This window comes from Macaca nemestrina, chromosome 11, assembly GCF_043159975.1.
Source record: "Macaca nemestrina isolate mMacNem1 chromosome 11, mMacNem.hap1, whole genome shotgun sequence".
Taxonomy (NCBI): Eukaryota; Metazoa; Chordata; class Mammalia; order Primates; family Cercopithecidae; genus Macaca; species Macaca nemestrina.
The window spans coordinates 117,704,902-117,725,873 of record NC_092135.1 but is presented as its reverse complement, the minus strand read 5'-3'; the positions used below and the strand labels follow the sequence as shown (position 1 = coordinate 117,725,873).

The window sequence follows — 20,972 nt, the reverse complement described above, 5'->3', positions numbered from 1 at the left end:
TGCTCCCCTCAAGTCTCCCAGGTTATTTCTGGCAAAACTGAGACTGTTGCACAAGGAGTGGCCTCAGGAATCCCAGAACTGCCTCTCTAAAACAGTAGAATCTAAAATGGTCCAGGGTCCCCAAATCCAGCACCACCCTGGCGTCTAGGGGATTGGGCTGCTATCTCTGCTCCTCCGAAGGCCAGAGATCAAGAAAAGAAGAGAGACATTTTCCATTCCTTCTGTGGCCCCGCAGCCTCTGATTTCCCCAGTGGCTACACTGGAGCAACTTTCTCCCTCTCCCCTCCCCGGTTCTCCTTCTTGCTAAGCAGGAGCTGGATTCATGGGCATGTGACCTTGAGCAGACCTTGAGTGCCCCCACCCCCACTGCCCGCTCCTCGGTCGCACTTGAGGGGGCCTGGGGGGTGATGATAAGGCCCAGCTCTGGCCTTCTGCAGTCTTGATTCTCTCTTTTTCTCCCAAGGACTCTGTCCTTGACTCAAACCTCTCCCTGGTTTTGATGACCCTGAAAATAGAATTCTTCCAATTCCAAATGGATAAGTATGACCTGGGAAACCAAAGATGGAACCAAGAAAGTGAGGCAGACACGAGACAAGGAGTGTGGTTATAATGAGCTCAAAGCCTGTGCCGGTCTGGTCTGTGAAAGGTGAGGCAAGGTCAACGCCCCAGGCAGAAGTCATGGGGGCCACTCTAGCCATGGCATCAGGAGTGGTTCCAGGCACATCTCTGGGTCCTGAGGAGCCCCCCGGCCCGGGGCTGGGCTCTACCTGAGGCCCAGATGTCAATCCCTAAGGTCTTGGGGTCTCTGAGGGACACTGTCTTCAAGGGTCACACTGGCATGTGCAGCTCATTGTACTCATCCTGGCCATCCTCATCGAAGTTTGGTTCAGCATCTTCCGAGTCCAGCTGCAGAGGGAACAGAAGGTTGGGGAAGGCAGGGAAGCATGCTCATCCCCTCCCATTTTCCAGCTCCTCCAACCTGCAGTCCTCCCTGCTCCCCGACCTTTCCTGAGCCTCTCTGCAAGTACCATGACCCTGGATGGCAGCATTGCCCTTGGCCAAAGCCTTCAGGTCACCTCCCAGATCAGATACCAGGCCCCTCCTGGTGATAATAATAATGATTATTATTATGAAGCTCTTTCCTGAGGCCACTTCTAGTTGCTGTGGTACCTTTGTACACCATGTTTGAGTATGGATGAATTGCAAAAAGATGTCTTTTCCTCTAGTTGACAAAAACAGGGCTCAGGGTGAACGCCAGTGCCACATCAACCCTGTAGCCTCTCAGCTGGGTGTTTCTGGTCAGGCACCACCTGCACAGCTGTGTGCAGCAGCCCCGTGCCTACTCCCGTACAAAACCACCATCCGGAGGCCTTTACCTGGACTAGCACTTGACCCTCCCAACAGTCCTATAAGGTAGGATCTACGATTACCCCTATAATACAGGTGAAAATAAGATTTCGGAAGGTGAGATAACTTGCAACACAAGTTTCAACTAGTGCAACACAAGTTACAACTAACACAACTAGTGGGTGGCCAAACAGAGATTGGAACCCAGTGCCCATTTGCCCTCATACTGTTTCCCCAAACCACCACCCCCTTACCGCCTGCAGCTCCCTGTCCTGGAAGAGCCGGGGCAGAAGGCAATGCCTCAGAGGCACCGTGAGCAGCAGCAGGAAGGGAAAGGCGAGTGAGGCCGCCGTGGACTTGACCACCCAGAGCAGTGCGATGCAGCCCAGCTGGATGCAGGTGAACAGGTGCATCCGCCACGTCTTCACCTGAGGGAGCAGCCGGTGGGCCTCGGTGCACAGCATCCCGGCCTGCTCCCACCCATATCATGAGGAATTTGGCTCCCAGGTCCCACTTTCTCCTTCATATTCATCCCGTCCATCGATGCTCCCAGATCCCTCTGGATCCCCTTCCTATCACCCCACTGCCCCACCCCCATGCTTCCTGGCCCTACCTTGGTCACATAGGGCTGCTCAGGATGGTGCTTTGCTGGCATGAGGATGAGCAACAGACGCTGGGACAGCTGGATACCAGACAGGGACGTGACCCCCATGTACAGGAAGATCCCAAAGAGCACAGCCAATGGGATCCGACGCAGCACAGCCCCCATGACGATGGACAAGCCTGGAGGAGGTGACACAGACCCGCCTGACTCTCAGACAGCCCCCGGGAGGATGGACAGGCCTGAAGGAGGTGACACAGACCCGCCTGACCCCTCAGACAGCCCCCAGAAAGAGGGACAGGCCTGGTGGGGAGGCAACATGGACCCACTGGACCAATCAGCTTGGCTTTATCACCATGAACAAGAGAAGAGGGGGCAGGACAGAGAGCCAGGAAAGGACTCCGGGAGGAAGCAGCTAGGGGAGTGTTGGGAAGCAGGTTTGGGAGTCAGATCAAGGGCAACACACAGCACACTGGGCGATGCAGAGTCAAGCCTGGGATAGAGAGGATGTAAGGCCATGGGGCCCAAGGAAGGGGGTGTGCAGGGTGGAGGCAGGCTCTCACCCACGAGGCTGGCGATGAGCACACCAGTGACCCGCTGCTCCCGCACCTCCTGAATCTGGGGCTTGTCACCAGGCGCGATGGCAGTACGCATCACTGTCAACGCATTGACATGGGTGACAGAGCGGACCGTGGCAGCTGTGAGCCAGGGCAACCCAAACAGCCCACAAAGCCCCCCAAGGGAGCCAATGAGGAGCAGGTCCAGGTGGAAACCAGAGCCCTTGAGCAGCCTCCGCGCCTTCTGGCTGACAATAAGCCTGCAGGGAGAAGGTGGGAAGGGGGATGTGGCTGGCCCGGCAGGGGCAGGGGACAGAGACAGGCATACACAGAGACAAGATGGTAGGGGGAGGACGTGCAGACTACAGTTCTCCCCAGGACTGCCAGCTGCTTCTTTCAAGTTCCCAAATTGAAGTTCTCACATTGAAGCAAATGTGAGCCAAATTCTCACACTGTGAATATTTAAAACACCACAAAAGCCAGATGCCAGATCTTACCACGTTATTGTGGTTTAACCAAAATTAGATACATGTGAGCATCCCTGGGTGCAAGCTTAGACTGCTAGTGTTCTGAGCACTGTCAAGTGCCACCCTGCAAAGAGTGGTGGCAACAGATAGATGTCACATCAAACCATCACGGGGAAACCATGCCCCTGCCCCGGATGCCACTGCTCTCTGCTCCTCCCCCACCTCCTCCTCACCCCTGCCAGCTTCTCCACATACACTCTCTTCCTCAAGGCTTGCCACCAGCTCCCACCCTCCTGGCACCCTGATACTGATAATGATGTCCCCGCCATAACCCTGAAACCAAGCCAAGGAGCCAAGGACCCTGGCCTCGTCCCTCCCACCTCCTCCTCCCATCTCTCTCACGCCGTGATCTGTGTCTCCATGAAGATCAGGATGAGGACGAGGAGGGCGGGGACAGCAGCTGCCACCATCATCCAGGGCGGGAAAGGACGGGCACTGCCCAGGGGTGGGATGAACCATGAGCGCTTATCAGGAGAGGTCACTGAGAGCCCTGTGGGCACAGTCAGCTTCTACATGGCAGGAAAACAGGGTTCAGGGCCACAGCCTCCCCATGCTGGGAAGCCCACCAGGCTGCGTCCCCAATACCAGGACTTCAGGGAGTTGGGGTGTGAACAGGTTAGGGGGAAATTAGTTTTGCATCCTCCAAAACTCACTGTCCTTCCAAGGATCCAATAGAGGGCAGGCAAGTGAAGCGCCTCCTCCCTACGCCCCAGAGCTTCAGGGGACCTGTGTGGGATACCTGTCACTCTGCTCCCAGCCCTACACCTGCTTCTCCTGGATTCTTCACTCAGGCTCCCTGGGGAAGGCCCTCAGCCAGAAGCCCCAGCCCCATCCCACAGGGCGGCCACTCCACTGGGAAAGCTGAGTTCAGGCCTGATCCCAACCCCAGGGCCCATGGAGGTGTGTCGTTGGCTCCCTTTCCTGGCCTTGGGGTGAGAGCAGCTGCCACAGGCTGGGGCTCCCTCACCTGCGTGTAGGTGTCTGTGATGGAGTAATCCACCAGGACCATCACCAGGATGGAGATAGGGATGCCAAAGTCCCCGATGATGCGGCGAGCCTTGAGAGGGGCCGGTTGGGGAAGGGAGCAAAAGGTGGAGGCAAGGTCAGCAGACTAACACGGGGCTTGCCATCTCTGGCCCTGCCTGGGTCCACGCTGGAGCCAGAAGACCTCCCACCTGCCTCTCAACCCCATAGGTGCCAGCGCAGCCTGGGAGGCTATTGTCTTGATTAGACTTCTCTGAGCAAAGGGCAAGACGACACCCAGGGAAGAGGCTTCCGAAGGGGTAGGGGCTGCCTGGGCTGGGTTTTGGTCCACAGGCTGATCGGGGAAGGGGTGCAGCCTCTCTGGGGAGCTGAGCCTGGCAGTAAAAGCAGGAATTGTGGGACTCCTGGGGACTCCACACCCAGCAGCCATGCACCTTGCCCCCCAGGAAGCGGCTGTTCCTGAACTTGCGCAGGAAAAAGGCGATGAAGAAGGTCCCGAGCATGAGGATGAGTGACAGCAGTGCCGTATTGGGCTGGTTCCTCGGGCTGGGTGGGCCCTCGGTGGGGGGCAGGGCACTGCCATTCGGCTCCAGACCAGCATCCAGGGACCCCTCCAGGGCCCCCTCAGCGGGGTAGAATGGCAGCAGTGGGTGCTCTGTGAACACCTGTGTGTGGATAACAAGGACACCTTGTCACTCACCTGGCAGGTGACCTGATTTCATCGTCATCAGCATACCTGTGAGAGAGAGGGTGTCCCCTCCATACCTGGTCAGACAACAGTAATGCACGGACATCCAGCTGCACCACACACACACACATAACACACACATACCACACATACAACACACACAACACATAACACAACACATATATAACACACACAAAAAACACAACATACCACATCCACACCACACACACAATATACACACATAAACACACACACAACATGCACACACAGGCACACACACACCACACACAACACACACACCACACACACAACATACCACACACCACACAAACACAACACACACACAACACACCATACTCACACCACACACACACACACACATGCACACACACACCACACACATACAACACACACGACACATAACACAACACACACATAACACACACAAAAAACACAACATACCACATCCACACCACACACACAATATACACACATAAACACACACACAACATACCACACACCACACAAACACAACACACACACAACACACCATACTCACACCACACACACACATGCACACACACACCACACACATACAACACACACGACACATAACACAACACACACATAACACACACAAAAAACACAACATACCACATCCACACCACACACACAATATACACACATAAACACACATACAACATGCACACACATGCACACACACATGCACACACACACCACACACACATACCACATACCACACAAACACAACACACAACACACCATACTCACACCACACACACACACACACTCCTCTACAAAAGATGACCTAAGGACAACCAGCCCCTTAGCACTGACAGCTCCCTCCCCATCACACATCTGTGCAAGTGAGTCCTTATTACTTATTACTAAGCCTCCAACCAGGTGCCTGGAGTCGTGACCTGGTACCCACCCTCTGGGTCTGACTCCCTCCCCTTCAGTTCAGACCTAGCCTAGGATGTCCCTACAACCTCTCACTTCCAACACAGTCCCTCTCCTTGTCCCTCAGTTTTCTGTACCTCCCCCTCCCATGCTGTCCTCCCCAGGGCAACGTCCACCCCCATCTCTGCCACCCCTAAGACCTCTCTGGACCTCCACCTTGTAGAGCTTGTAGAAGGTCTCGTAGATGAAAATGAGTGAGATGAGGAAGGCAAAGATCTCCTGGGTGAAAGGCGAGATGTAGCGGACCAGGAAGCTGCCTTCGGCGGCCACTAGGGCAAGGACGAAGACCACCAGCCAGAGGCCAACCCACACCCGGCCAGTGAGGTACTCCAGGTCCTGGGCTCGGCAGAACTAGGTGGGGGTGGAAGCGGTCATTACCCACAGGTGGCCTGCCCTGGGTGTCAGTGCCCCCTGGAATAGGCAGTGGATGAACTCCGAGGAAGAGGGAGAATGCAGGGACCCATCCCCTAGGTAAGGAAGAGTGTGGGGCAGGATGTAGGTAAGGAAGAGTGTGGGGCAGGATGGATGGAGCAGGACAAGGCTCCACCTCACCTTGAAGAAGGCTTCCTCAAACACAAGCAGCGGCCCAGAGAAGCCAACCACGAGCAGGGGCTGAGCCCCCAGCAGAGAGAAGAGGACGCCGAGCACAGCGGTGGACACGATCAGCTCAGACACGCCCATCAGCCCCTCGGTCTTCTCTCCTGCGGCAGCACGGGCAGGATGGCCCTAGCCTGGCTCTGTCTATCTGCCCCCTTCCTCATCTAACTTGTCCTAAACTGGGGCCCCCAACAAAAGCAGAGCAGCCCCTTAGAACGACAGGCAGGGTCCATTCCATACCCCATTGCTCCCAGACCCTCCCCACTAGCCCCCAGTGGTGATCACTGGATCCCCCATCCCTTACACCTCTCCCACACCCTCTCACTTTATAGCCCCCCAAAGGTGATCTCTGGGATTCCCTGACCCAGTATCTCTATAAGGTGCTCACACCTTTGCTAGCACATCTAACCATTGGCCCCTAATGCAATCACACCCAGACCCAGAATCCTGCAAGTGAGACTAGGACCAATAGTGACTAGAGGAGCCCCTCAATTCCCCAAGCCCCAGTCCCTTACCCAGCAGCCCCCCGAAGGTGATAGCAGGGCTGAGGGCTGCGAAGTAGATGAAGAGCACAGCGGCCACACACTGGGAGTGCAGCGCATCTCGCAGGTCACTGGGGTAGTGCGGGTACCGGCGCCTCACATCCCGCACGAGCCCCCCAAATACCGAGCCCGTCCGCAGCAAGGGGTCATCTTCAGGGGTCGCCTCAGAGCCCCCCAACTCCAAAGACAGTTCTGGGGGGACAAGGGGCTGCTGGGGCACAGACCACTCCCTCTGGCTTGGAGGCCCCAGGCTGTCGGGATCAGGGATGCAAAGGACTCCAGGAGTCAGGACGGGGCTGGGGTCACAGCCTTAGGGCCCTGGGATGGGGGAGTGTGTATTGGGGGCACTCAGCCCCCCTCAAGGGTCTGACCTTTCCCAGGGGCCGTGTAGCCACCCCGTGTGGTCATCTCAACTTTGGTCTGTTCACGCTCCCGCCGCTTCCTAAGCAGCTCTCGCTGGAAGGCAGCCACGGAGCGTAGCAGGTCGCGGCCCTCCACCTCGGACGGGGGGATCACAATGCTGCCATCCAAGAACTCGCTGATGGCGCTCAGGAGGTCTTGCCGGTCGTCTGCCTGGTAGGCAGCCTCATGAAACAGCTGGGGGCAATGAGAAGGCCAGGACCCTCAGGGACGGCCAAGGGCGCCTCCAGGAGGGAGACTTGAGGCAGGTGTTGGGTCACTGAGCTACAGGCAGGGTGGACATTCCGCCATAGATACTGGGCCAGTCCAACAGTGTTGGCTGTTGGAACACTGACACCCATCCCAGCAGGCCAGCAAGCCACTGCCCCAAAGCCCCAGGTGCCCTCCATTCCCCCAGGAGATGCCAGACTTCCACATGCAGCACCTAAAGGGACAATGCCTGGCAGAGGAGAGGCTTCCAGAGCCATTCCAACTGGATCAGCCACACCTTACAGGCTGATAAATATTGTGAACATTGCCCCTGGCTGAAGGACCCTCCTATCTAATCCCAGGAGAAGCCACAGCAAAGACCAGCACATCCAGCCCTCCTGATCAAGTCTCACATCACATCCAAAGCTCTGGGGTCTGGGCTTTTCCCTGTATGTCACCAGCCCCTCCCACAGCCACAGCTCAGGGCTCTCTCTTCTCCCCTGGGCCAACAGCTCCCCCCACCACTCTCCAGGGCATGGCCTCCACCCAGGGGCCTCTAGCACCCTTGCCTCTATGGACACCACTGTAGACAATGAGAGGGACAGGGGTAAGCAGGGCCTAGGAGAAGAGGCCTTGAGAGCCAGCATGCACCCAACCTTGTCAGACATAAGGGTGGCAATGGAGCGCCCAAGCTCGTGATAGTCAGTGCTGGTGTGGCTGGGCCCCAGCATCACGAAGAGAAAGCGGACCGGGACAGGGACCTCAAGCACAGACTCCAGGAGCACAGCCTCATTCAGCCGCACAAAGGCTGCTGCAGGCTGCTCCAAGAAAGGCACACAACCTAGGGGAAGAGGAAAGCACAGGGCGCTGGGCAAAGGGGAGCAGTCAAGGCAGGCCCTGGGGCAGCTATCTAGGGCTATCATGGACAGTTGAGCAGGTTGTAAACTGCACAAAGAAACCCCAGTCTAAAGGGGCACTATTCACTTGTGTGTCTATACATTGATTACAATTCACCAACAGATGGAAACTCAGGGTATTAAAGAAGGGTTGCTTTTTTTTCTAATTCCAAGTCCAAGATAGCAGAAAATTGGACAGGAAGCAGGCAGGGGACTATGAAAGGGCTGGGCTAAGACAGGTTGTGAGGAAGAGCAGGGGCCAGGTGGGAGCCTGGAGGGAGATGGAAGAGGCGGCCTCCAGGCCAGAGCTCAGACAAGCAGGCCCCCAGGAGAGGCACACACACGCTGCAGACCCTGCCCGCAGCACCCGGCCCTCCTCACCCACAAGCACAACGGTGGCCTCAGCATCTTCAGGGATCTTCTCCAGCAGCTTCAGGCTTTTCCCCCGGTGACCGTCTCCCCCAGGCATGTGGAGGGGCTTCTGAGGACGCAGAACTGGAATAGGGCTGGGACCCAGACCGGAGGCCGTGGCAGGCCCTCCCAGCCCTGGCTCCAGCCCTGGCTCTGAGACCTGCTTCTCTCTCCCAGAGTGGGCAGGTACTGCACTGTGGCCCCACACTGGGAGCCACCAGCTGGGATGTGAACCCTACCTCGACGCCCCCTACTACCACCTCAGCCTTATCTTGTTTAAACAGCTCCTGTGGGTCTGCCACATCATCACACTCAAAGCTCCTGCGTCTCAGGGCAGGGACCCCTCATACGGGTCTCCACTAGGTCCCCCAATGCCCAGCATGATGCCAGTAACCCAACCTTCCCAACCCGCTCAGTGAAGTCATTGATGACCTCAACTGAAACTGGACACCCTCTCAGTCCCCTGGCCCAAGCTAGAGCAAGGGCACTGACCTCCTTGGCGTCAGGGTCATGTGGCCAGAGTGGGGCTGGCTCCCCCAGGTCATCAGCCATGGTAGGCACCGCCCCATCAGGACCATGGCTGGGGGTTGGGTGATGATTCCCCAGAACCGAGTTCATGCTGGAGCTCGATGGGTTTCGGGGAAAGAAGCCACTGTCCTTGTCATCGTTGGGATGGCTGGAAGGGGCAGGGTGAGGCAGGTGAGGAGGAGAGGCTCATGGTAGACTGAGGTCATGAGGTGAGTAGTGGAGGGTCAGGGCCTCCATCCCTCTGCCTCAGTGTAAGAAGAAACTTTCTAATGATTGAAAGTGTCAAAAGATAGAAATGAGCTCTCTGTCACTTGTGGTATTCAAGCAGAGGCTGGGAGCCACTCAGAAGAGGCTGTGCTCCTGGAACGGCAGCTGAGCTGGACAGGCCCCTCCCAGGCACCCAACCCCGGCACCTGTGTTTCAGTAGCAGGGTACGTAGGACACTGGCCCTGTCCTCCGGCCGGATCTGGTCAGACACAATCATGGTCTCCACCACGAGGTGTGCAATGCCTGGCAGGGTGGTTTGCTCCAAGTCCAGGAGGGCAGCTCCTAGGGGGACAGTCAGGCACAGAGAGGGCACACAGTCCCATCAGACAGGAGAAATCTCCTCCCACTCTGCCTTGCCCCCCAAAAGCATGGGAATGTGCTGGAAGGGCAAAGCGCCCAATGTACCAGGCGGATACACAGCTCCATATTGCCACAGGCCAGCCTGTGAAAATGGAGCATGGGAACGAGGGCACGGCCCCTCCCCACAAGGAAGGGGAAACCATTTGTTGACTGACTACTTGCACCAGATACAGCCCTGCCCCTCGGGGCTCATGGGCTGCCCAAGCAAATGGATCATAGTCCCAGGTGGCAGCAGGATCTTGCCTGTGCCCAGGACTCCAGGGAGTGTCCCTGGGAGCTGAGCAGCCTGGCACAGACTGAAGAGGGCATGCAGCCTCAGGTCAGGCCTGGGAGTCCCTACCATGGGCGATGGTCCTCCTGAGCTCCAGAAGGCTACGGAAGGAGAGCGAGGCAACGTGGGGCTTCCCCCAGCGCTCTGTCTCCTCCTCCACATCCTCCTCAAACTTGATCCAGCGGGCCGTCTCCCGCCAGTGGGGCTCCTGGCTGCGGTCCAGCATTAGCTCGTTCAGCTCCACGAACACCTGGGGGACGTGCCACAGGTGAGGGCCTGGGGACCAATAGGTGTGGGGAACACGGTAACAGGGCAAGGCAGGGGGGCAAGGAGAGGAGGGCTCCAGGGCCGAGGGACGTGAGGAAGCCACAGGCCCACCCACTCAGCATTCTGACCTCATGAGGCCTCCGGTCCAGCTTTTTCTTCTTCTTCTTCCTGCGAAGGATGGGGGCCAGGCCACTGGGACTGCCCCTCCCGCCCTGTGTCCGGGACGGCTTCTTCACTAAGTGTCGCCGCACACCAGGGTTGTCCTCCAGTCGGTGACCTGCAGAGAAGATGGGCTTAGGGGTCCCACAGGTCCAGCTGGGGGCCTCGGGGTCACGGCCCAGCTCCTTCTGCCCAACCCATCTACTTAGTGAGCTCTATAGTCACCTACAGGCCATGCCAAAGGGAACCACATAATCCCATGTGGCCATTTCATTGATAAGAAGACTGAAGCTCAGAAAGAGGGAAGGACCTCCCCATGGTCACCTGGGACCACCGGCCAAGGTGCAATCCAAAGGTAGACCCAGCTCAGTCCACAGCCCCAGCCAGACCCTCCAGCCCCTGCCATGGCCACTGCCCCTCCCTCTCTGTCTGGGTCCCATGACTGGCACTGAGTCAGAGTCCCAGGGCACTGAGCCCCCAACACTTCCCATGCACCCTCTCTCTCTCTCAACACCCATGTCCCCTCCCCGAAGGTACACAGCCCAGCAGACTCAGGCAGGGCTTCGCTCCCTTCCTCCTGCCTGCCCCACCCAGGCCAGCAGCAGTCAGGGAAAGGCCAGCAGCCCCGTTACTCACAAGTTGGTGGCCGTGCCATGGGGCCCAGCTGGCCCCTGATGGACTCCCACAGGCCACCATCCTCAAAGTCCAGCACAAACATCTCTAAGTCTTCTGAGGCCAGTGAGTCTCGAGGACTGGGGGCTGGATCCCTCCCAAAGCCCTGGCTATTGGAGTACCCAGACCCAGGGCTCAGTGCCCCATTGGGCTCAGGGTCCTCCTCCAGTGGGCTTGTCATTCTCCTGGTGGCCGAAACTTCGGCCCCCGCTCCCTGCCAGACCCCTTGGCTCTCCTACAAGGTGGCAGCCTGGACGGCGTGGCTTCTGTCCAACCAGAGCTGAAGGTGGCACAGCCTCCCGACCCCAACTCCCCACGTCCACAAGCCTACTCCTGGCGGCATCCAGCCCCCACCCTGGGTCTGTAAACACGCCCTTCCCCCGCCCCATCCCGCTGCTACTGCTGCCATCGGATTGTTCCCGTCCCTGTCCTCAGGCCCTGGCAACTTTCCATGACGTATTGAGCTTAAAGCCCTACCCTTCCCCCCACCCCGCCCACACACTGTGGCTCCGAGGAGGAGGAGGGATCAGTGATGCCCCTGGCCTGGGCACAGAGCCCCATGGGTGATGACAGGTGGCACAGAAACCAGGGCACTGATAAGATGGAAGGAATGTGCCGAGATCACAGCCAGGCCCAGCCAAGGGTAGTGGGATGGGAGTGAGGGGTCCTGCCACAGGGAGAGGCAGGGGTCCAGAGCAATGGCTCAGACTCAGGGCCTGGGTTTGGAGGCGATCAAAGAGCTAGGAGACAGAGTTCACCCTGAGAAGAGGGGCCTTGGGGAGGGATACAATGATGTGAAAAAGAGAGCTGCCTTTTTCTAGGGGTGACTCAGAGGACAGAATCAGGACTGAGGTGTGAAGTGTCAGGAAAGGAAATCTCAGCTCTGGCCATCAGAGAGGGTGGCTGGGTGAGGTAGTGAGCTCCCCATCACTGGCCACATCCCAGCAGACAGGGATTCAGAGAGGACTCAGCCCTGAGTGGAGGACAGCTCAGAGCCTCTCCAAGGTCACTCGGAGGCCGGGAGTCCGTCGCAGTGGACCATGGGGGCTGCCACAAGGTCTCACTCACTCTTCATGTCGTCCAGGTCTGCAGAACCCAGCATCTGGGCCTCCGCCTCATCTGTGGGCACCTGCTGCTCTGGACCACCCGGGTTGCCCAGGGCACTGCCTGGGCACAGTCGCTCCCGAAGGTCATAACTGGCCGATGGGCTCCAGGGCCGGCTTTTCTCCCCAGCGATTCGGGAGGCCCGGGCCCGGGGGCTGGGGGAGCTGGGGAGGCAACACAGCAGCCTTGGACTTGACAGGGCCAGGTCAGTGGTTCCGTCACCGTCCCTCAGCTCAGAGCAGGGCCTGGAGTAGACCCTGAGCATGAGACCCAGGCCCCTCCTGGGCAGAAAGGACACTAACCCAGACCCCCTTCCCATCCCATGGCTCCCCCTTTCATCTACCTTTCTCCTCATCCTCTCTACTCTGTCACTCTCTCCCAGGGAACTCCTAACCTCTTCACTCTGCTCTTCTTTTTTTCTCTCCCCTTGTTCTCTCATCCTTGTAAATCACGAGGACAGAGAAGGATCCCCAACCCCCTCCCATACCCTGCTTCTCTTCTCTCAGGGTCAGAGCTGGGGACACTCCCCAGGGTCAGGAAGGAGGTGACTGCCAGGAGCTCGGGACCCTGCGGCTCTGGGCTGGGCCCTGCTGAGTAGAGGCTGCAGCCAGTACCTGCTGGAGTGCTGGGGGCTCTTGTCAGTGCGTGGGCCCACCGAGGGCAGGGGCTTGGTGACAGCAGCCCTCCCAGGGAGGCCTGGACTGTCATCCTCGTCACTTCCAATGGAGAACTGCAGACACAGAATGTGCCCTGGGGCCCTGCCCCAACCCACCATGCAGCCCCCAACCCTACCCAGCCTCACACAAGCCCCAACATGGGCTCCTCCCCTCCTCTCTGCACCCCTGACCTGCCACCCCTCCAAAGGGAAGCCCCTACCTTTGCCTTCTGTGGGGTCCCTGAGGGTGGGGGCTCCACAGGTTCTGCCTCAGATTCTCCTTCCTCTTCCTCCTCTTCCTCCTCTTCCTCATCCACTCCAGCTCCCCCCTCCTCCTGGATGGGAGGGGTCCCCTCGGAGGGGGGAGCAGAGGTTTTCTCCTTCTTCCTCTTTCTCCTGGTGTGCCGGTCAGAGGTGGGGGGCAGCCGCCGCAGCTTGTGGGGTGGAGGCAGGCGCGCTGAGAGCGGGTGGTGGGTGTGGTGGGATGTGTGCCGGTGAACTGGGGGTGCAGGAGATCCAGTTGAGGCCCCCACAGCAGAAACGGGGGCCCTCCCCACCCGAGGGCACACACTTTCCAGCTCAAGGCCGCAAACAGGGGAACCCTAGTCCTTCCTCCAGGGCCATGACCCCCCAACACCTGTGTCCACGTGCCTGTCATTGATGAGGTCTGGTGGAGTGGGAGGAGAGGGCGGATGGACAGGGAAGGTCATGAAGGGGGCTGGGAGGGGAGACGTGATACAGCAAGGAGGGGAAAGGTGGAGTTGGAGGAGTCGAGGTGGGACAAGGAGGGAGTGAGTGGGGCTGAAGGGGAAGAGGAAGGTCACCGTGGAAGGGCCCAGGCCCGACTCCCTAGATCTCCCCTGGTCTGGGGCCCACCTCCCCTGGCAGGCGGATAGGCGATGGGTGGGGGAGGCAGGATGACTGAACACGGCATGTGGCCCAGCACAGAGTCCAGCACAGTGTCCGGCACAGGATGGCACTGGGTGACCAAGCCGGAGGTGAGCGCGGTGATGGTGGCGATGAAGGTGATGGTGGCGAGGGCGGCCGCACTAGGGGTCCCCAGGCTACCCACACTCAAAGTCCCGCTCGCTGTAGCTGCGGCTGGGCTTCTCAGGGTCCCAGGCCGGGGGCTTGCTGATGAGGTCCCCAAACCTGCTCACAGCCAAGGTCTTCCCCAAGTCATCGTCCTCCTCCTCCACGTCTGGACTTAGAGGGGGCTCCTCCAAGGGCACCCGAACCTGCAGGCCCAGACAGCCTCTGCTAAGGACCCCTGACCCATGAAGGCCCCACACCCACCCCAACTCCAAGCCCTAGTTGGGGGACCTCAGCAGGCTCTCGCACCATCGGGCCCCCTCCCCTTGCTCCCAGACCTGTGTCAGCATCCCAGAAACCACCCTCTCTGGGCTCCCAGAGCTTGTAAAGAGAGAGGGTTACCGATCTGGAAAATACCAAAAGCCCCCCTCTTTCTCCATAACCCCCAGCCCAGCTCATCCCTGGATCTGGGGGTGGGGTGGGTCCGTGGGTCTGCCAGAGGACGCCTCAGCCCACCCTAAGGCCCCTCCCCTCTCCTCCCCCATCTCTCCCCCGCCCCCGCGCACGCCGGTCACCTGGGGTAGGGGGGAGGCGCCCCCGGGCGGCGGGATCACTCCGTTGGCCATGGCCGGGTAGGCGGCTGGGGATGCTCTCACTCACTAAGGGACCCGAGACCCGGGTGAGAAGGAGGGGCCGCTGAGGGGGCCTAGCGGGGAGCCCTGGGGGAGGAGGGCGGGGTCAGGTTCCTTGCGTTGGCGCCCCCCACCCGGGAGCCGGATCCACGCTCCCGGCCCAAGCGCCCCTCCAAGGCCCATCCACGCCCGGGACAGCCCGGGTCCCCCGCCCTGCCCGGCGCGCTCCGCCCCGCGGTACCTCGGGGCTCCGGAGCCTGCGAGGCCCAGGCGGGCCGCCGCGCCCCATGTCCCCCGCGCTCGCTCTGGAGCGCAGCCGCGACTCGCGTCCGGCCCCTCGCAACGCAGAGCCGGGCTGGCCGGGCGGACGCAGGCGCCGGAGCCCGCAGCCCGCGGCTCCACCTCCTCGCGCTCCGCTCAGCACCTCCACCGCCGCCGCCGCCGGGCCGCACAATGGGAGCGGGCGGGCCGTGACTCACCCCGCCCCGGCCGGCGCGGCCCCCACGCGCGGGCCCCGCAGCACCCCACCTGCCCGCGCGCCCCTTTTCCAGGCGCCCCACGCATGGCTGGGGGCGGGGGCGCGGCCCGAAATTCCCACAATCCCCCAGATTCGCTCCCCCACCCTGCTTTTAACCTCCCCTCCCCTCCAGAGCCCAGGAAGCCACCCCCCTCCGCAGACACAGGCCCCTCCAGTCTTGGGAAAGGAGCTCACAGACCCCTGGAAGCACGCACCACCTCCCCTTTCAGTTCCACTACAGCCTTGCCCCTCAAAGTCCTGGCTTCTGTCGCCCGGCACCACCCAACGTTTGACCTTGACACAGTACCTCCCCCTCCTCCAGCCTCAGCTTCCCCAACTGTAGCAAGAGGGGCCTGCAACAGTGGTGTTCCAAAGTTCTCTCCACCTCTAAGATTTTATGGCTTCGTTTCCACATTTCCTCTCCCTTCTCCCCCCATCCCTGAGGTCACATCTCATTTTCCAAGGGCAAAAGGTCTTTCGAAGGAGCTTCTGGACCCCAATCGGCCCCTATCCCGAGATCAATGAAACTGAACTTCTACACAGTACCATGCCCATACAGCCCTGTGACCTTGGTACTTTACCCTGTCTGACCCCTGGCCTCATCTAGACCTCAGCTCAACCCAAGGAAAGATTTTCTGTGTGCATAGCCTTCCAAGGGGAAGGGAGCTAGGATCTGTTGGACGCCCACATTGTCTTGTGTGTGCTCACAGCCCTGTGCTAGCTAGGTAGGCCCTCTCCAGACTGACTGCCTTGTCTCAGGCATAATAATAAGAGGAGCTGTTAATGATTCTCATTTGGTCAGCAGAGGACAGTGGAGACTCAGGGAGGCTCCTTACCTGCCATGATCACAGCTGGAAAGCAGGCTGCCGACAGGTTTGGGCATCATTATCCATGTATTGAAGGTGACTCTCCAAACCACAGACAAAAGTTTTAACTGAAAGAGATGTGCTGTCCTCCTAGGTCTCACAGGGTGAGTCCCAGGGTGGGAATTCCTAGGGTGGGAATCAGCTGTGCCTAGGCAGAGCATGTGAAGTGTGCCCCAAAACCCAGAATGGGAGGCCCAGCTGTTGAGGGTTGAATTGTATCCCCCAAAATTTATACGTTGAAGTCCTAACCCCTGGTACATGAGAGTGTGCCCTTATTTGGCAATAACATTCTTGCAGATGTTAAGATAAGGGTGAACTCCTCATCCATTATGACTGGTGTTCCTATGAAAAGGGGAAATTGGCCAGGGGCAGTGGCTCACACCTGTAATCCCAGTACTTTGGGAGACCGAGGCAGGTGGATCACCTGAGGTCAGGAGTTCGAGACCAGCCTGGCCAACATGGTGAAACCCCATCTCTACTAAAAATTAGCTGGTGTGGTGGCGCATGCCTATAATCCCAGCTACTCAGGAGGCTGAGGCAGGAGAATTGCTTGAACCCAGGAGGCAGAGGTTGCAGTAAGCAGGGATTGTGCCAGTGCACTCCAGCCTGGGTGTCAGAGCAAGATTACATCTAAAAAATATATATATTACATATTATATATATTATATATTATATATATACACACACACGTGTTTATATACAAGTAAAAAGGAGAAATTTGTACACAGAGACGTGCATTCAGGGAGAACACCTTGTGAAGACTGGAGTTATGCTGCCACAAGCCAAGGAACTACCAAAGCTGGGAGAGAGGCCTGGAACAGATCCTTCCCTACTGCCTTCAGAGGGAGCCTAGACCTGCAGACACCTCTGTGTCTGGCTTCTAGCCTCCAGATCCGTGAGACAGTAGATTTCCATTGTTTAAGCCACTTGGTTTATGATTCTGTGTTACAGTAGGCCTAGCAAACTAGAGCTATCCCAATTCTTTATTCCTCTGAGCCAGGCAACGTGGTTCCAAGTCCCTACCTTGAATTTTGTTTTGGTAGGGCCTTCACGTCCTTAGAGATACTCCAGAGCCTTGGAATCTTTCCTAGGGCTCTGGTCTTCAATCCACCTCGACACTGTGTTCCCAATCCTGCTCCTCTAGCCGGTAAAGTCAGACAGCAGTTACTTTAATACTGAGACAGCCTGAGAAGGGTCTTGCCACTGGGAGCCCTGGTGTACATCCATGTACATCCTGCACGCCAAGATGCCATAAGGGTATCACAGGACTCATCCCTCTGAGGCTCCACCCACCCCAGGGAGTATGCTGAGCACAGGTCCTCATCTTTTGGGAGCCCCAGACCCCCATCCTTTCAGTTGGAGACTCCCGCACCCCACCCAGCATCTGCAGCTTCATTCTCTACCCTTATAGACCTTCCTCTCTCCTCCACCCCTCTGAGATGATGGAGCAAAATCTCCCCTTGAAGAGCTTTTAGAAACCCATGTTTATCTCTTTCTTTCCAGGCTGGGGGCAGTAAGATGATGCTGACACCCACCAGTTGTTTCGTACCAACTCATCCTATTAGACATAAACGCATGCTTTTGTTAGGCCCGCTCTCCTCTCTGACATCCTGCCTGCAGCGCACCTGTAATCATCAGTCCCCTACGGTGTGTTCCCGATGGGGTCTTCATTTCTGTGACAAAAGAGCACTCCTTTCTTGCACAAATGATGGCCATTCTGGGTATGTGTCAGCTTCTAGCTTAGAGCCTGTAGACACTGAAATGGTGACAGGAAAGGTGACAGCAAAGGCTGAAGCCAGCAACAGGCCAGCTCTGAGCAGTAGCCAACTGTCACACCCTTCCCCACGGTCCAGTCTCACAGGAACGTCCCCACCCTGCATGCTGGCACCCCAGTACACTTGTCTGCACATGCAGCAGCACTACAGCCTGTCCCTTAAGTCCGAGGGAGCAGGAGCCATCCTGCGACACCACCCAGATGTAGAGGCAAAACACATCGTTCTCTGGGCTCCCCATGAATGGGCCAGAAGCACTCGGGTGGATTCCTCTCATGCTGTTACCTGAAATCACTCTGAGGGGCCAGCATGCTGGGAACTAGACCAGTATGGCAGATAATTTGTCATCTGTGGCCACCCAAATCTTTGAAAACCCACTTTTACATTTTGATCATTTCTCCTAAGTCCTCTCTTGCCAAGGTAGAAGCCAGAAAACCCTTGCAGCCAGGGCACAGATACTGACCTCGGTTCCACCGGTCAGACTCACCTGTGCAAGACCTGAATTTAGAAGTGAGCAACGTGCACAGGAGACTCAGACTTCTGCAGGCATGGAAGGCGGAGAAGTTCTCATGCTGTGGCTGGTCATTAGTCGTTGCTCTCTATTCCTCCCCAGAATACTACCTAATCCTCATTATTTTTTAATAAATTCCTTTCCAGCTTAAAGTGGCTATTGTTTGCAACTAGGCATCCTGACTGCTAGAATCAGGGGAATGGGCTCTAAGTCTGGGTCATGGGATGAGCAGGCACCAGACATTAGTGCTGCCAACATCAAGGAGCTGGCAGAGAGGATGTGAGGGAATGGCCCTCCTGTTAACAGGCCTGGGTAGCCCCTGCCTCTCTTATGATTACTGTGTCATTCCCTATCGTCTCCATCCTGTACTCTTAAGGATAACAACAATGATAACTTCATTATTTTAAATGCAGGTAGTGTTTCCCGGCTCACAAGCCACTTTAATATTCATATTTTCATTGGTTCCTCACAACAACCCTCTGTGGTAGAGCATCTTAATCCCATTTGACAAGTGAGAAAAATGAGGCTTGGGAAGTTTAATTGGCTTGCCCAAGGTCTAAGGCTCATAGGCAACATGGCCAAGAAGCAGATGCACGGGCTTCAGGTTTTACATCTAATGTTTATCCCCATATACCACAGTACCTCCCCGCACCATGTCTTTTTTTTTTTTTTTTTTTTTTTTTTTTTTTTTTTTTTTTTTTGAGACAGAGTCTTGCTCTGTCACCCAGGCTGGAGTGCAATGGCGCAATTTCAGCTCACTGCAACCTCTGCCTCCCGGGCTCAAGTGATTCTCCTGCCTCAGCCTCCCTAGTATCTGGGACTACAGACAGGCACCGCACCTGGCTCATTTTTGCAATTTTAGTAGAGATGGGGTTTCGCCATGTTGGCCAGGCTGGTCTCAAGTTCCTGACCTCAAGTGATCCACTTATCTCAACCTCCCAGAGTGCTGCCATTACAGGCGTGAGCCACCACACCCAGCCTCCCCCACCATGTCTTGATGCCTCACACAACTGTTAGACTTTCCATGCCATGGGCACAAACTGAAATAGACCACTAACTTCCCAGATCGACTTTTCAAGGAGACTGCATCTTTGCGACTAGCATCTGTATGGGGGAGTAGTTAAACGTGAGACCGCTAGAGCCAAGCAGCCTGAGTTCATAGCACAGTTCTGCCACTTGACAATTATGTGATTTTGATAAGTTATTTGCCCTCTCTGGGACTCAGATTGCCTATCTGTAAAATCGCAAAAATATCAGGGTTGTTGAGAGAATGAAATGAGTTCCTTTGTATAAAAGAGTGACTGGCCTATAGTAAGTGCTCAACACTGTTAGCTAGTTTCAATACTACTACAAATCTAAGAGACGAAAGTACCAAAAAGTGCTCAAATAACTTGCAGTGTGAAAAATGGTGAAATGTACACACATAAAATAAGCAAAAGCTTGCCCTTACCAGAGCAATAATTCTAAGAGCCATACTAAAGATGACAATCGCAAACTCTAAGAAGGCGGGGAGATCCAGAATGACTTTTACCCCACCAGGGTAGATTGTGACACTCTTTGGTCATGGACCAGTCTTTGCCTTGGTAACCCTAACTTGGCAGGCTAGAGAGTTTCTGGAATAGAGCAGGGTATGGGTTGAGCTAGCCCCAGTTTCACTTAGACTCTTGTGAAAAGGATCTCCCCGCTCCCCAGAGCAGAGCACCCAGTGCCATTTGCTGCTGACTGGCCTGGTGGTGAGTAAGACATTATTTTTACACAAGAGAGAACATGGCATTGAGAAAGAGCCCAGACTCTGGAGTTAGAGATGCTATATATAAAATGCCAGTTCAATGCTTGGCACAAAATAGGTGCTCAATAAATGAAATTCTTTTTTTTTTTTTTTTGAGGCGGAGTCTTCACTCTGTCGCCCAGGCTGGAGTGCAGTGGCACCATCTCGGCTCACTGCAAGCTCCGCCTCCCGGGTTCGCGCCATTCTCCTGCCTCAGCCTCCCGAGTAGCTGGGACTACAGGCGCCTGCCACCGCGCCCGGCTAATTTTTTGTATTTTAGTAGAGACGGAGTTTCACCGTGTTAGCCAGGATGGTCTCGATCTCCTGACCTCGTGATCCACCCGCCTCGGCCTCCCAAAGTGCAGGGATTACAGGCGTGAGCCACCGCGCCCGGCCCTAATAAATGAAATTCTTATTATTTACCATTGTTGTTACTCTGCGGTGGTTTATCCCGTTATAATTTATGGGTTGCTTGGTAAATTTGGACTCAGCTTTTAAATAGATCCAATCTCAGGACAGCACCAATGTCCCTGAAGTTCCTCCCACCCCTGCAGACTCCACCTTCCAGCTCCCGTCTTTACTGATGCATTTGATTTATTTGGCTAACAGAGAATTTTGAAATATGGATCTATGTCCTTACATGCTCCTCTCCTGGCCCTACCCAAGCAGGTAGCCTGCTTTGAGTTTTGTTATTTGGGGCGAATGGGTAGGACAGAAAGCAGAAATCGCCTACGAGCCCTTCTGCCTTTTGTTCTCCCAGAGCCAACGCTTTAGGGAACCAAAGGAGGTTTGTGAAGGAAGAAAGAGGAAGAGGGTTAGCAAGAGAGACAGTGTCTTGGCTGGAAGATGGG

The 20,972-nt window shown here is 56.7% G+C and overlaps 1 protein-coding gene and 1 long non-coding RNA gene across 8 annotated transcripts; one reads left to right on the top strand and one right to left on the bottom strand.

The window, feature by feature from the left end:
* Window positions 1–576: 576 nt before the first annotated feature.
* On the bottom strand, window positions 577–15,082 carry LOC105481279 (solute carrier family 4 member 3). Of its 5 annotated transcripts, none has more exons than XM_011740789.3 (23): window positions 14,929–15,082; window positions 14,631–14,774; window positions 14,096–14,261; window positions 13,245–13,522; window positions 12,983–13,098; window positions 12,333–12,613; window positions 10,562–10,710; window positions 10,236–10,416; window positions 9,682–9,817; window positions 9,233–9,416; window positions 8,711–8,810; window positions 8,090–8,274; window positions 7,196–7,421; window positions 6,798–7,016; window positions 6,238–6,386; window positions 5,842–6,036; window positions 4,451–4,681; window positions 4,000–4,089; window positions 3,375–3,541; window positions 2,512–2,765; window positions 1,961–2,130; window positions 1,602–1,775; window positions 577–906 (listed from the first exon to the last, which is right to left on the bottom strand). In XM_011740789.3, the coding sequence occupies exons 2-23, from the start codon at window positions 14,679–14,681 to the stop codon at window positions 829–831; spliced, it is 3,780 nt and encodes a 1,259-aa protein (XP_011739091.2). In that variant the 5' UTR covers window positions 14,682–14,774; window positions 14,929–15,082; the 3' UTR covers window positions 577–828. The 5 variants fall into 5 exon arrangements, with proteins under 5 accessions (XP_011739091.2, XP_011739093.2, XP_011739092.2 ...); XM_011740791.2 differs by having other exon boundaries at window positions 12,333–12,532; window positions 14,929–15,081; XM_011740790.2 differs by having other exon boundaries at window positions 14,631–14,714; window positions 14,929–15,061.
* Window positions 14,661–19,047, top strand: LOC105481280 (uncharacterized). Of its 3 annotated transcripts, XR_011610073.1 has the most exons (5): window positions 14,669–14,734; window positions 16,010–16,174; window positions 16,799–16,973; window positions 17,574–17,791; window positions 18,248–19,047. It is a non-coding gene; the product is annotated as an uncharacterized lncRNA (long non-coding RNA). The 3 variants fall into 3 exon arrangements; XR_011610074.1 differs by lacking the exon at window positions 18,248–19,047 and having other exon boundaries at window positions 14,661–14,734; window positions 16,007–16,174; window positions 17,574–18,101; XR_011610072.1 differs by lacking the exon at window positions 18,248–19,047 and having other exon boundaries at window positions 17,574–18,101.
* The last annotated feature ends 1,925 nt before the right edge of the window (window positions 19,048–20,972 follow it).

What these genes read in the sequence shown, in the direction of transcription:
- LOC105481279 (XM_011740789.3), bottom strand. Translation starts at nt 14,681, where the DNA reads ATGGCCAACGGAGTGATCCCGCCGCCCGGGGGCGCCTCCCCCCTACCC. An exon ending in GCGCCTCCCCCCTACCCCAG is followed by an intron (nt 14,262 to 14,630) that starts GTGACCGGCGTG and finishes CTGGGCCTGCAG; the next exon opens with GTTCGGGTGCCCTTGGAGGA. An exon ending in GCCGCTTCCTGGGGGGCAAG is followed by an intron (nt 4,090 to 4,450) that starts GTGCATGGCTGC and finishes GCCCCTCTCAAG; the next exon opens with GCTCGCCGCATCATCGGGGA.